The sequence below is a fragment of the Zingiber officinale genome, unplaced genomic scaffold (genome assembly GCF_018446385.1).
Source record: "Zingiber officinale cultivar Zhangliang unplaced genomic scaffold, Zo_v1.1 ctg73, whole genome shotgun sequence".
Classification (NCBI taxonomy): Eukaryota; Viridiplantae; Streptophyta; class Magnoliopsida; order Zingiberales; family Zingiberaceae; genus Zingiber; species Zingiber officinale.
The window spans coordinates 52,419-66,815 of record NW_024589969.1 but is presented as its reverse complement, the minus strand read 5'-3'; the positions used below and the strand labels follow the sequence as shown (position 1 = coordinate 66,815).

The following is a 14,397-nucleotide window of genomic DNA, read 5'->3' as shown; positions in this document are numbered from 1 at the left end:
AGTCAATAATTGAATTACTTGTTCATGATTTTTTTTTAAAAAAATAGACGCTCTATTGACTTTTATCTATCAAACTATAAAATAAGAAATTATTTACGTTGCATACTAATAAGAGAATTAGTTCTAAATTAAATAATTATTTAGGTTGATATCTGATCCATCAATTTGTAAGATTCTGGATTTATAATCATTTTTTGCCTATTTCACAATAAAATTTTCTTAAGGCATGAAAATTTATTTTCCTCTAATTATCTAATATTTCATTAAAAAATGTGTCCAAGATTTAAAAAAATCAACAAACTAAAAACTAATATCTAATTAATCACATTACTACGTCGACGTCCAAATGATTAAAATCAACATTTCAAACAATGCTTATCATGAATTCAAGTACTCTCTAGGTTTCTCATGTTGGATAAATGTGAATGGAGAAAAGATAGAAGAGATATAAAGTTCTATTATGAATGAGATTTTAATGTATATTGGGAGTTTCGAGATATATTAGTTGGTTCATGTTGATTTATATGTATTGATGATGTGAACAAATACACGGGAAGAGTTTCTCTTTCACGCACAGATGTGCAGGGGGTGGGGTGTATCTCTAAGTTGACTTGTGTGCAAAACACGACCTGTATGCATCGAATGTCAAACCGGTTGGGTTACAAGTTGTTCAACTAGAACAACTAACATTTTGTCACATACATCTTTTTATTGTTTATTTAAGTGTGTAACGGATATATTAAATTATGAATTAATACATAATGTAAACAGCTGAATGAAACGTGGGTGTTTTACTACTCGGCGAATAATGATCATTAATCGATCATTAATATTGCCTATTGGTCTGAGCTCACTCGGCGTTTCACTACTCAAAGAATAACTGCGATCACAAGCAAAATACATACAAACAGAAGCTCTCCACCTTCATTCCCCTCCTCCTCTGTGATGCATCTCTTGCTCGACGGATTACTCGTGGTAGTAGTCGAACCTCTTAGTTCGTCGTGATCACTAGTGCTACCTGTGGGCGCCGAATCCCAAACCGATCAGGGTAAAATTTGTCCAAGTGAAACAACTAACATTTTACCACATAAATCTTTTTACTATTTATTTAAGTGCATAATGGATGCATTGAATTAAGAATTAATGCAGAATATAAACAGCCAAATGAAACGTGGGCGTTCCACTACTCGGCGAATAATGATCATTAATCGATCATTAATGTTGCCTATTGGTCTGAGCTCACTCGGCGTTTCACTATTCAATGAATAACTACGATCACAAGCAAAATACACACAAATAGAAGCTCTCCACCTTCATTCCCCTCCTCCTCTGTCGTGCATCCCTTGATCGATAGATTACCCGTGGTAGCAGTTGGGTACCTCTTAGTTCGTCGTGACCACAAGTGCTTGGTGCACATCACGGTTAACCATTGTATCTTAGGAAACAGATGACCTGAGAAAACCTCGAAGTACAGCCGGAGGTGGGGTGAATCTGTATCAAGGAAATTGCGTCCGTCTCAGGCCTCGGCCTCTTCGTCTGCTCGGCTGCACGCCCGTCTGGCCGCACATTCGCTCAGCCGTTCACTCACTCAGTCTCTTCGTCCTCTCGGCTGCATGCCTGTCCGGCCGCATGCTCGCTCGACTGCTGAATCGCTCAACCTCTTCGTTAGCTCAGCCTCTTCATTCGCTCGACCACTCATTCGCTCGATTGCTCACTCGGTCGGCCTCTCTACCCACTCGGCTGATCTGCCTGCTCGACCGCACTACCCAATCGGTTATTCTACTGGTCGGCCATTCAGCCTAATCGGTCTGTTATACTGCTCTGCTCGCTCAACTACACTGTTCGGTCGGCCGCTTCGCCCGTTCGGCCTTCCCCACCACTCGACTTCTTAGCCACTTGGACTTTGGCCCTGCTCGACTGATCTGCCAGCTTTGCCACATGTCGGCTCTGCCTCATGACTCGCTCGACCGATCTGCCCACTTTGCCAATCTACGGTATGCGTTCAACACTCACTATAAGAAAATCCTTATTCAACAATACTTAAAAGATAATGGTTTTATACCAAAACCGTTGGTATCTTATTGTCTCTGTTAGGAGACCTATCCTTTTCAAGGTAAACTTGTGCGATTTTGTGTCAAATATTGTGTTTTAATGGTATCTTATGATCGATTGGGTATTCTTCTTGTAGATTCTAGAAGAAGAGAAAAACCTTGGGCCTCACAATTGCTTGATTCATGTTAATTACCATTTTAATAGAGATCCTCATCAGAACCAAATGGCGAGTATAATGTGTTTGACTTGTTCTATTTTTTGGAGGTTTGAATAAAATAGATGCATTTATCTTTTGATAATAATTTACATCTGGTGTATTTTATATTCTCTACCAACAAATTCTTGTGTGATTTCTTTTTTACCTGTACTGAAACTTTTTCCCATTCTTACTTAATTGCCTTGTGTAGATATCCACATACTTTATTCTTACTTAATGTACTTGGTTGGTGTTGTGGTAAGGTTTCTCCGCCCAGAAGGAGTTGCTTGAGTAGTTGGAGTTTGCAAGGGGATAATCCACTGACGGATAGGGATCATCCACCTTACGGACAGCCATGGAGTAGAAACCTTAATCTCCGAACCACGTTAAACAACGTGTAGTGGTTTGCTTTCTTATTCTTGTCTTTAGTTTAACTTTCTACTTGCTTTGTTTGTATTTCCGCTTGTGCACTAACATTGTAGAAAGAAGCAATCATTTAGGGTCAACGTCTATTCAACTCCTCTTCTAGTCGGCGATAAGATCTCCAACAGTTTCTCCATCCTATATTTTAATGTTATACACATTATTTAATAATAAGTCATTCTTTGTTAACTTTGCATCACTTGTGCCTTTGTGCAATTCGATCAATTTGTCTCAGAGCTCCTTGGCATTCTCGAATGGGCCGACGCGGTTAAGTTTTTCCTTAGTAAGTCCACACTGGATTGTGTTTGTTGCCTTCGAGTCGATCTGAGTTTTTTTCTTGTCTTCTGGATTTCATATTTATGGGTTAATGAGTACTTTTGTTGCTTCGTCCACTGACACTCTGTATCTTCGTCGGATGGTGAATCATTGATTGATATCGGTCTTCAGATACACCTCCATCTACTTCTTTAAATACAGAAAGTCATCCCCATTGAAGAGGTGGGGGGGACGAACGGTGGACCATTACTTTCTGAAAGAAAAACTTAGAAATATTGCCAAGACTTGATCTTGGGATAAGTAGTGTGGGAGATAATTAAAGTATTAAAACTCAATTGGTGTTGCACCAATTTAGAGTATTTTGCAATAATTTTTTTTTTCAAAGAGGTAGTTATACCAATTTGGATTATATCAAAAAACTCAAAACCGAAAAAGAAATATTAAAAGTAAGTTTGAAAAATCATCCCATTGTTTGATTATTGGTTGCACCAATTCATAGCGGTATCTGCTCTGATACCACTTATTGGATCATAGAGATGCTAGAAGAGGGTAAATATCGTTCATTGAAAATAACGATTTAAAATAAGTTATGCAGTGGAATAAAGAAAAGAAAAACACACGCTAACACAAGTAATTTTTTACTTGGTTCAGAGCCTTCGACGATTCCTACTCCAAGGTCTGCACTCATTGAGTGCTTTTATTGGGCAATCACTAATAGTTCGAATAGTTATAATAATGAAGTACAAGAACTATAATGAAAGGTTACTGACAATAGAGAAAACTAAGTAAAGCTTGATGCCCGATTGTTGGTGGAGAGTTATAGCGTGGTAGGAGCTTTTTTTGGAGTAGCACGTAGGAACGAAAGTTGTAGCAGTTGTTGTTCTGAAGTTGTTGGTCGAAGGCCTTTATATAGGCCTATTTCAGATGCATGGAACCCCTCTGGGCGCTTGGACCATTATTGGCGTGGCGATCTCTTGTCGAAACTTGATCCGTCAAGTTTATCCACCTTCAGGCACCCGGACCCCCTTTGGGCGCTTAGACTATTGATGTGTGTTCGGCCAGTCATCAAGCTCCAACTCAGCTTCAAGATAAAATTTTTGATCAGAGTGCCTAGACCAACTTCGGGCACCTGGACCTCCCAAGTGCCTGACCAAGCCGCCCGGGCGAGGCTAGTCTGAGCGCCCGGACCAGCTCCGGGAACCCAGATCCCTTCTAGGTGCCCAGACATTCTTTTCTCCAATAATCTTTCCTGCAAAAAAAGTGTTAGTCCTGAGGAACAGAAATATATTTATCCTCAAAACAAAGTTAGCAAAATATAATAAGATAGGAGTAGTAATTAAACCCTGTCTTCTCGAGACCAGGATCTAGTCAATGTCTCAACTTAAGTTTTCCAAATGGACCTAAGTTGGACCGACACCTATAGTTCCCTCAACCGGGAATGTGTCCTCACGGGATCTCTCCTCCAGTTGCTTACCTCTTACTTACCAAATGCAGTCGCTTGACATACCTTTGACCCACCAGTGTCAGATCCGCAGACCCAACTGGATTTTGGCCGGTTGTCAAGTCCCGCAAACCCAACTGGACTTTTCACTAGATATTGAGTCCCGCAGACCTATCTGGACTTTGCACTAGCTATCGAATCCTGCTGACCTAGCTAGATTTCAGCTTGGTGTCAGGTTCTTCAGACCCGTCAACTCCTATACACTTGGTAAAACAATTAGACCATAAACACTCTAACTTTAATCCATATGTCATTCATCAAAACCTGAGTTTGATCATTAGTGAAAGTTGCACCAATAATATGGCCGCTCTTATTTTTGTGCTTTACCCAAAAAATCACATACCATAGAGATATCTTTTCCTTATAAGTCCATGATGTTTCTCATGTGTTTTCAATATGATACTTTGTTTGTATTCGCAACATTACTCTGAGTCTCCTCGCAAGCATTTCATTACTCTTGACTTCCTCCGGACATCTCCGTAAGCTTCCAATCACCAAAAGGAATTCACATATCTCCACACTACAACAAAATCGCTCATAGAGATCGGTTTTCCACCGGTGTCTATTTGATTTTCGACCGATGTCTATGAAGCCGATGTTAAAAGTCTGTCATTTTAGTCATCGGGTTAAAACCGGTGTAGTATCACTTAACGACACCGGTCTTCGAATCGGTTATTAACCGGTGTAGTATCACTTAACGACACCGTTTCATCAACGGTGTAAAACCGATGTAATATTACTTTATAACACCGGTTTTACATCGGTGGAAAACCGATGTAATATGTATATATTTTAACAACACAGATTTGATTTTAAAACCGACAATAACAAAAAAAAATACACAAATATTCACAAATTGTACAAATATTCTTCATTCAATAATATCCATAAAATACACAAATATTCACAAATTATATAAATAATCTTCTTACAACAATATCCATAAAATACCCAAACATTCTTTTTACATCAAAAGCGATACATGTGACAACACAAGGGACACCATTGACGCAATACCTGAAGAACAAGTGATACACTGCATGCAAAATAGCCGAATAGCATAAGAGCAGAGCCTTTAAGCCAGGCATCGCCTTTCTCAGGACTTTCGAAATGAAGTTGGATCATAGGTGAAGTAACAAAGGCCCCCAACAAAATGACCTTTCCAAAATGTGAAGATCAGGGAACCAGTGATGCAGAAGATGGCCCCTGCAAGCTTGGCCCTCCCTCTTACAGTCTTCAAGTTGAGCTTTTCCATCCTGAGCAAAAAAAGACCAAATATAGAATGATATTTGAATGAACTAAATTCACTGTAAAATTACTTGGAATTAATATCTGAATCAACCTCAGTACAATTGCCAATAAGAAAGTAAAAGCAGGAATGACATTGCCCAAGGCACTGGCAACAGTTGGAGAAATGAGATGGAGTCCAACGTAGTATACATTTTGCTGAATTGTTATACCCAACATAGCAAGAATGAATATTTTTAGCATGACACCAAATGAGAAGCTGGGTCTTCGATTCCTACAACCATGAGATGAGTTTAAAAACATTCAATTTGTAGTCATATATCTTATTCTCAACAATTCTAATGAGACATGCTCCTTGAACCTTTCGAGCACATAAGCAAGAGGAGCCAAGATGAGCATGGCAATAAGGTGCATGTACACTACGAAGACAAGTGCACTTAGTCCTTGTCCTAATGCAAGCTTGCCGAGGATGCTGGATCCAGCATACGTGAACTGGGACACAATCATATAGAAGTATGGAGCACATGCTTTCACAGAGGCCATGATCTCCTCACCAAATTGTTTGTGACAATTTTTATTGTCCTTGGTTCTTTATAAAGGAAGAAAATCATATTGATTCTGTCAAACAAACAAGTCTAAGATAGACAAATGCTTTGAAAGCTAGGAATAGAAAAAAGATGAGAGAAAAGCAGGCAAACAAGTGCCAACAAGCTACATCAGACTCCTCTAACTGTTGTATCATTTTCTCCAGCAAACAGACAAATAAATCATCTTGTCGACAAGATGAAGACGACTAGGGAGAAAAGCAGGCAAACAAGTGCCTTTATTCTCGTCGACTAGGGTTTCTAGAATTGAACAAGAAGAAGAAACCAGGCATACCTTTGCTATCAATCTCGTCGACATGGCTCTCCTGACCTTTGATTTTGATGCTGGACCATTTTTTGATGAAGGCCTTAGACCATGATGAGATTATACTATGTATAGCCAGCCGTGGTTATATTTCTTCAAATTTATTAACATATAAAGCAGTGATATCTTCTATCCAGCCCTGCTAGACACGCAAGTGATATATAAAAATTCAAAGAAGATAAAAATTGTTCACACACGCAAGTCATATCTCCTCATGAAGCTCTAATCTGGAAAGGTCTGGCTCCCTGGATTCAACTACCATTTTCCAGATTTTTCCACTTCGTGAAACCAGAGGGAACTTGGACAACAATATGCAAAAATTGAAAAGGAAGTTATGAAAAACAATATCAAGATATGTCTGCAGAGCCAGTTTAAGAATGTATACCTTGTGCAATAGGAACGATTGGCCATCCACATAAATAGTTACATCCCCAGCAACGTCCGAGAATATCCTACACAAAACAAAACGACATTTCTTTATAGAGGAAACGCAGCGATGTCACAATTCTAAAGATGCTAAGAACGATACCAAGTCATCAGACTGGCTATTCTCTTTGTCATTGAAATTAAAGAAAGAAAGGCAAAACTACAGGATAATCTCAAGAAACCATCAAGAACCATAAAGATTTGAAGCGAGAAGAAGAGACAAGTTTCAGGAAAAAAAAAAGAAGAGGTTTTCACGAAAAGAGCATTTGCAATAGATGTCCTTCAAAACCAATTAAACGATCCATATATAGTAGGAGATAGAGCTAGCGTAAAATGATCCATATAGTCGACCACACCTAGGGATAAGGTTTGGTTGTTGTTGTAAGGTGTAAAAGTGCACCATACTAGCTTTAGTCTTGCATGTCATGCACGCTAAACTTTCCAAACCTACTTGTCGCGCCAACTCAAGACTAGATTAACCTAACCCAGCCCATTCATTTCTAAGCCGACGTGATATTAGGCATGGAATGCGGGCTGGCCACATCTCGCTCAGCCCATGCCCATTGCCACTTCTAGGGATTGGCACTTAAAACAATAATGACATTGAAGGTAATTTCTGCCAATTAAAAGATTTATGCTAGTGGATTAATAAAAAAGTATGACAACAATCTCTACCCGTTATTTCAACAGAAATTTGTCATAATATTGGATGGATAAATGACTGCCTTCTACTACAAGTTGGCAAGCTAATGTTATGTTCACGTACGGAAGACATAGCATGTGGAAGAGTTTTTTTCAAAGTTGCCTCAACTACAGCTTGTTGAATGTTCTGTCTACCAATGTAGTTTAGAAGAATATTTTCTGGAACTTTCTTTCCCTGCCGAAAGCCAGGAACCTGTATGAATAAGGTTTTTTATCAGGAATTGCATGGCATCACAACATACTACTTCAATAATGAGTATTCAAGAAGAAAAGGTAGATAAAGGAATTAGAATCTAGTACTAGAGACAGAAGGTAGTAAAAGAGAAGAAGCTTCCAGTGACATTTAAAAGGCCATTTTTACTTAGCATGGTCTTCCCTCAACTTTAGTTCAGCATAGAAATGACTAAACCCCAGTACAAGCAATTCCAATCATGCTTTAAGTGGAAATAAGTAAATAACAGGTACTGGAAAACATAACTGTCAACAAACTTGGATCGGATGAAAAGATAAAAGGGGAGAACAATATTGAATTCCTTGACATTCCAAAGAAAGAAAGAAGAAATATAGATTAGTATATGTCAGAGCCCAGAGGGCTTAGTAAAAGTTAGGTAGCATATGCAAATTTTTCTGATTACTATAGAGTGATAATGATCAAAACAGAAAATGGAAAATAATTTAAGTACAAAATTATCCTACAGATGAATTCCTATTCATCCTGTAACAGTAATAGACCCCTTAAATGACTGCATACTGAAAATAATACCTTTGCCTTCTTAGAAAATTCATCTAAGACTTCTTCGTAACATTCTTGGCTTATTGCTGGAGGAACTTCTACGCTTAACCTAATCTGCAAATAAGATGAGCTATCAGGGAATTGACATAACCATACTTCTTGGACAAATTGATTCTCGTGAACTTGTAGGACTAACAATCGATTGAATGCACTCAGGCAAGGGGAAGAGAGATAGCAAGAAAGCTATAGCCTTGAAGCAAGATTGCCTCTTCATTTCAATTGCCAGATGAACAAACAAACATATTTCCAAATTATACAAGAAGATAGGTAGAAAGTAAGAAAATTATAGCCTTGAAGCAAGACTACCACTTCCACTTGACTATCAGATCAATTAGAAGTAAAAATGATTTAGAAGGTAGAAAAAGGAAAGGTACAGACAGTGGAGTGAGGCCCTTTGGTCTCCGTCACAATGAGGTTGGCTGGCAACCTATCTTTCGTCTTCTGAGCAGTGGAGACACTAACTTGGGCACGGAAAGGCCCCGGGTTTCGCGAGAGAGGTGAGTGAAGGCGCGGGAGGGAAGAGGTGGCGAAAGACAAAGGTTTGGGGAGGGAGATGGGGATAGCAAAGGACAGATTGCAGGAGCGCGAGGAAGAGAGGATGGGCGGGGCGAAGATGCCAACTATCTCCATCTCCAAATGCTCCAGATCCTTCCACCGCCACACTAGCTCCGGGATTCGAAGGTCGTCCTCCAGCATCAGGTTGTCCGGCAAAGCCAGCGCCTTCAATCTCAGGCATCTGCGCTAATAATCGATGAGCAAATTCGTCGAACAGGTAGTGAGCGATGAGGGCGACGAAACCAGAAGGAGGCGTAGACTCACTTGACAGAGGCATAGGCGAGGTCGTGGATGGAGACGGCAGAGGAAAGGGGGAAGGCGAGTTGGTCGACGACGCCGCGGGAGCAGTGGAGGGCGAAACGGAGGAAGGCGGAGAAGGAGAGGGGGGAGTGGAGGCAGTAGCGGAGCGCAAAGGCGCGGGAGAAAGGTCTCCAGGGCGTGAAATCGAGGGAGCGGAAGTTGAGACGGCGCCAGCAGCTAGGGTCGAGGGAGGCGCGGTACCAGGACTTGCAGACGAAGGGGACGGCGACGGCGAGATCTCCGAGGGCGAGGCGGCAGAAGGGGAAGAGGGAGATGAGGTTGAGGTTTAGGTTTAGGCTGAGAGAAGGGGCACGATATTGGTTTAGGTTTGGAGGGAATTTTGTGAAGTGTTGTAAATTTTGGCCGGTGAAAAAATTAAATTATTTTTTTTGTTCATTAACACCGGGTTTTAAAAACCGCTGTTAAAACCGGTGTCTATTAACAAAAAAAAAGGCGCTCATAGACACCAGCTAAAAAACCGATGTCTATGAGCGAAAATCTGCGCTCATAGACACCAGTTTTTAGAAAAATCGGTGTAAAATACTCAAAGACATCGGTTTTTGCTTAAAACCGTTGTTGTTCCACCGATGTCTATGAGAGTTTTTCTTGTAGTGCCATAATGATATGATTTTCTCTACCTTGGTCCTAAGCCCCCATGATTTTATTGTTGGGCTTTACCTAAAAGGTCTTATATCAATTGAGATATCTTTTTCTTATAAACCATGATCTTTCTCATATATTTTCAATATGGGATTTTGTTTACATTCCCAATTCTTAGGCTATGTTTGGTGAAGGGTAATTAACCTTGTAATGTAATCATGATTACATTATAAGATTGATTATTTTGTTTGGTATAATTTTAAACTTGTAATGTAATATAATTTAGATTACAAAAGACAATAAGCTTTTGTAATCTGGATTATAAAGCTAATAGTATGTAATCTGGATTACATTCTAACCCTAAGATTTAATATGTCAAATATATCCCTAGTACATTTCTTGCACCAACCAGTTACTGTCGCAACCGGTCGTCATCGACCGCCAAATGTCACAGGATATTTTTTATCATTTTATAATAATATGAATTACATTTCTTATAAAAAATAATAGACACCAAACAAAAGAAAATAAAATTACTTGGATAATCAAATATTACATACATAATATACAACTTTTTCACTAAATATAATAATATAATATTAATTACATTACATTATAAATTTAATTATATGCCTAATCAATGTAGTCTTAATTATCACCGGTCACCAAAATACTTGAAATAGTCAAAATTGAGAAATGAAACTACACGGGCTTCAGGCTTTAAGGGAGTCGTGATTAAACATTCCACATTGAATTTATAGTCTTCAATTTCAATAAAATTAAAATTTACAATGAAAAATTTAGATAAATTAATAAGTAAATTTATTGTAAATTTTATAAGCTTTTTTTTTTGTGAATATTAATAAACTAAATGCATTAATTCATTTAATTTTATATATTATTTTAATATTAAAGAATAATTTTAAATAAACTTTTAATTATAAAATAGACACAACATATGGATTATACGGTAAGCTAATGGCTTCAAATTCCAATACTATTTTATTAGGTCCAATTCAAATACACCCAAAATTTTGTAAAGATCATCTCTATCTCTATTGTTATGTTAAATTAGTGGATTTTGTTTGTTTTCTAACATGTTAAAGAGAAAAAAAAAAAATGTTATATTGTAGTTCTCAAGAGTTTTATTTGCAATCATTAAGTTAGTGTGAAATAAAGAAAAGACCACGACCATGAAGACGATAAAGGATTAGGTATATTCCAAGTGTTATTATATCCCATAAGTATGAAATAAAAAAAATAATGCTTATTTATGTATGAAATAACCCTAAAAGTGACTAGTGTGAAAGAAAATATTTGTATTTTGTGAAATTATAAAGTTAATAATTGAAATATTTACTTATAATTTTTTTTTAAAAAAAAGTAGTCTCACACTCCATTTAATTTTCTCTATCAAGCTATAAAATAAAAGAATATTTTTGAGTAGAGAATTTTTTATAAATATAAAAATATTATATCTCATAAAAATAATTGCACAATCTGAAAAATAATCAAATCTAGTTAACTTTTATAATATGATTTAATTATTAATTCATATAAATAAAATAAGAAATATAGGTTTAATTTTTTTAAATGAACTAAAAAATATTATGATATATAATTCAATTCAAATATTTATCTAATTAATGAAATATATTATTTTTAATGTATTATAAAAACTAAAAACATTATCATTAACAAGTTAATGATGCAGGATAGCGATTAGACTGTGATCTAGTAAGAAAGGAGATAGGAGGAGAAAGAAAGAAAAAAAACTATCAAAAAATAAAATTATTATTCATAACAGAGGATTAATTCCTTTAACAGTTATACATGTATTTATATAGATTTTATGACTAAGAAAGTAAAAAAATCTTAATATATTGATCTTAATTTCTATCTTGTGGAAAAAAAAGAAGATCTTTTTATAAAAGAATATTTATGATGAATAGATAATTGTTTATAAATATAAAAAGTATTATATCCCATAAAGATAATTGACAATAGGTAAAATAATCAAATCTAGTTAACTTTTATAATATGATTTAATTATTAATTTAAATAAATAAAATAAGAAATATAGGTTTACTTTTTTTAAATGAACTAAAAAATATTATGATATATAATTCAATTCAAATATTTATCTAATTAATGAAATATATTATTTTTAATGTATTATAAAAACTAAAAACATTATCATTAACAAGTTAATGATGCAGGATAGCGATTAGACTGTGATCTAGTAAGAAAGGAGATTGGAGGAGAAAGTAAGAAAAAAAACTATCAAAAAATAAAATTATTATTCATAACAGAGGATTAATTCCTTTAACAGTTATACATGTATTTATATAGATTTTATGACTAAGAAAGTAAAAAAATCTTAATATATTGATCTTAATTTCTATCTTGTGGAAAAAGAAAAAAGATTTTTTTATAAAAGAATATTTATGATGAATAGATAATTGTTTATAAATATAAAAAGTATTATATCCCATAAAGATAATTGACAATAGGTAAAATAATCAAATCTAGTTAACTTTTTTAATATGATTTACATATTAATTTAAATAAATAAAATAAGAATTATAGGTTTAATTTTTTAAAAAAAAATGAACTAAAAAAATATTATGATATATAATTCAATTCAAATATTTATCTAATTAATGAAATATATTATTTTTACATTTTTAATGTATTATAAAAACTAAAAACATAATCATTGACAAGTTAATGATGCAAGATAGTGATTAGACTGTAAACTAACCAGAAAAGAAACTATAAAAAAATAAAACTATTATTTAGAATAGACGATTAATTCCTCAAACAGTTTTACATGTGTTTATATAAACTTTACACTTAAGACTAAGAAAGTAAATAAATCCTAATATATTAACCTTAATTCCTATCTTATAGAAAAAGAAAAGAGATCTTCAAAGGCTCGGTTGAATACCTAAATGGTGGATTTTGAGCTTGAAAGTTGGCGGTTGTGGGTTTCCTAGTAATAAATGTAGATTTTTAAATTCTGTACATGTAGATTTTACAGAGCGTGATTTCGAGTCTCAAGTTAAAAATTATACCTCTTTGAAGTTTCGGTTGATCCTACATTAGTTTGTTGACGATATAATTCATACACCTTATTAATGATCATATGTGGTATATAAATATCATTACAAAGTGAAAAATAGGAAAACACATAAAATACTATAAAATAAATAAGTATTTCCTAATAATAAGTATTTCCTAATACGCTCCCTCAAGATGGTGTCCCAGAAATGACACCAATCTTGCTACAAATAGAAAATAGCTGAGGTCGAGAAAGTGACTTGGTAAGTGTATCAGCCAACTGATCCTCAGTAGGAATATGAGTAACTCGTAGTTTGGAAGCCTGCACCAGATCACGAAAAAAGTGATAATCAATAGTCAAATGCTTCAACCGAGAGTGAAAAACAGGATTAACTTAAAGATAAGTGGCACCCAAATCATCATTAAAGAGCACAGCAGGCGTGGTAACCGGAAGAAGGAGGTCTGTCAAAAGTGAATTAATCCATTGGATCTCAGATGTCGCAGAGGCAATGATACAATATTCAGCCTCAGTCAAAGATCGTGCAACCATGCGTTGTTTGGTAGATTTCTAGGAAACCGGATTAGCACCCAAAAAATAATAAATGCACCCGTAGAATACCGATCATCTAGATCTCTTGCCCAGTCCACATCAGAGAAACCATGAAGAGTAAGAGGTATATTCATAAGAAGACGAATGCCAAGATTCCTAGTACCATTGAGATATCGAAGTAGACGCTTCACGGCGCCCAAATGCATCTCTGAAGGAGCATGTATAAACTGTGAGAGCTTGTTGACTGCAAAGGAAATTATTGGTGCAAGAAGCATCAGACGATCGAACCTGGATTTTGATAATGACAAAGGGTTTAAAGTTAAGGTTACTTGTGTTGGACCCCGTGGGTATTTTGATGTGATCAACCAAGTTAGTTAGGTTCTGTTTTGTTATTTGATCCATGTGTCTAAGTGTGCATGAACTTAGGAGCGCAGGAAGTCAAGCGGAAGACGCAACTAGCGAGAAGGACGACACGGGAAGGGAGCCGACGGGCTTGGTGCGTCCGAAGGACGAGAGAGCTGCGGAAGAATACACCGGTGGACGAGAAGAACATGCACGGCGTTCAAGGGATGAGAAGTCAGGTCGGAAGCCTGCTCGAGGAAAAGGCCGGGAATTGGGTTCGGGTGAGCCCTATTCCGGTTGGTCGCAATCACCCAAGCTATCGGCGCATCGGAAGCTAAAAGGAAGTAAAAAGGAGTTGGAAAGCTAGCTGGAGGCGCCTTCAACGAAGTGCTGAAGTTGAAGGTGCCTCCGCTGCCTGCACTGTCTGAGGCACCTCCATTGCCTTTGAGGCGCCTCAGACC

At 36.5% G+C, this 14,397-nt stretch overlaps 1 protein-coding gene across 1 annotated transcript; it reads right to left on the bottom strand.

Moving 5' to 3' along the window:
- Positions 1 to 5,407: 5,407 nt before the first annotated feature.
- LOC122037736 (WAT1-related protein At2g40900-like) lies at positions 5,408 to 6,073 on the bottom strand. Its single transcript, XM_042597180.1, has 2 exons — positions 5,791 to 6,073; positions 5,408 to 5,704 (listed from the first exon to the last, which is right to left on the bottom strand). Exons 1-2 carry the CDS (start codon positions 5,997 to 5,999, stop codon positions 5,545 to 5,547), a joined length of 369 nt encoding a protein of 122 aa, XP_042453114.1. The 5' UTR covers positions 6,000 to 6,073; the 3' UTR covers positions 5,408 to 5,544.
- Positions 6,074 to 14,397: the final 8,324 nt, after the last annotated feature.

What these genes read in the sequence shown, in the direction of transcription:
- LOC122037736 (XM_042597180.1), bottom strand. Translation starts at nt 5,999, where the DNA reads ATGTTTTTAAACTCATCTCATGGTTGTAGGAATCGAAGACCCAGCTTC. An exon ending in TTATTGGCAATTGTACTGAG is followed by an intron (nt 5,705 to 5,790) that starts GTTGATTCAGAT and finishes TTTTTTGCTCAG; the next exon opens with GATGGAAAAGCTCAACTTGA.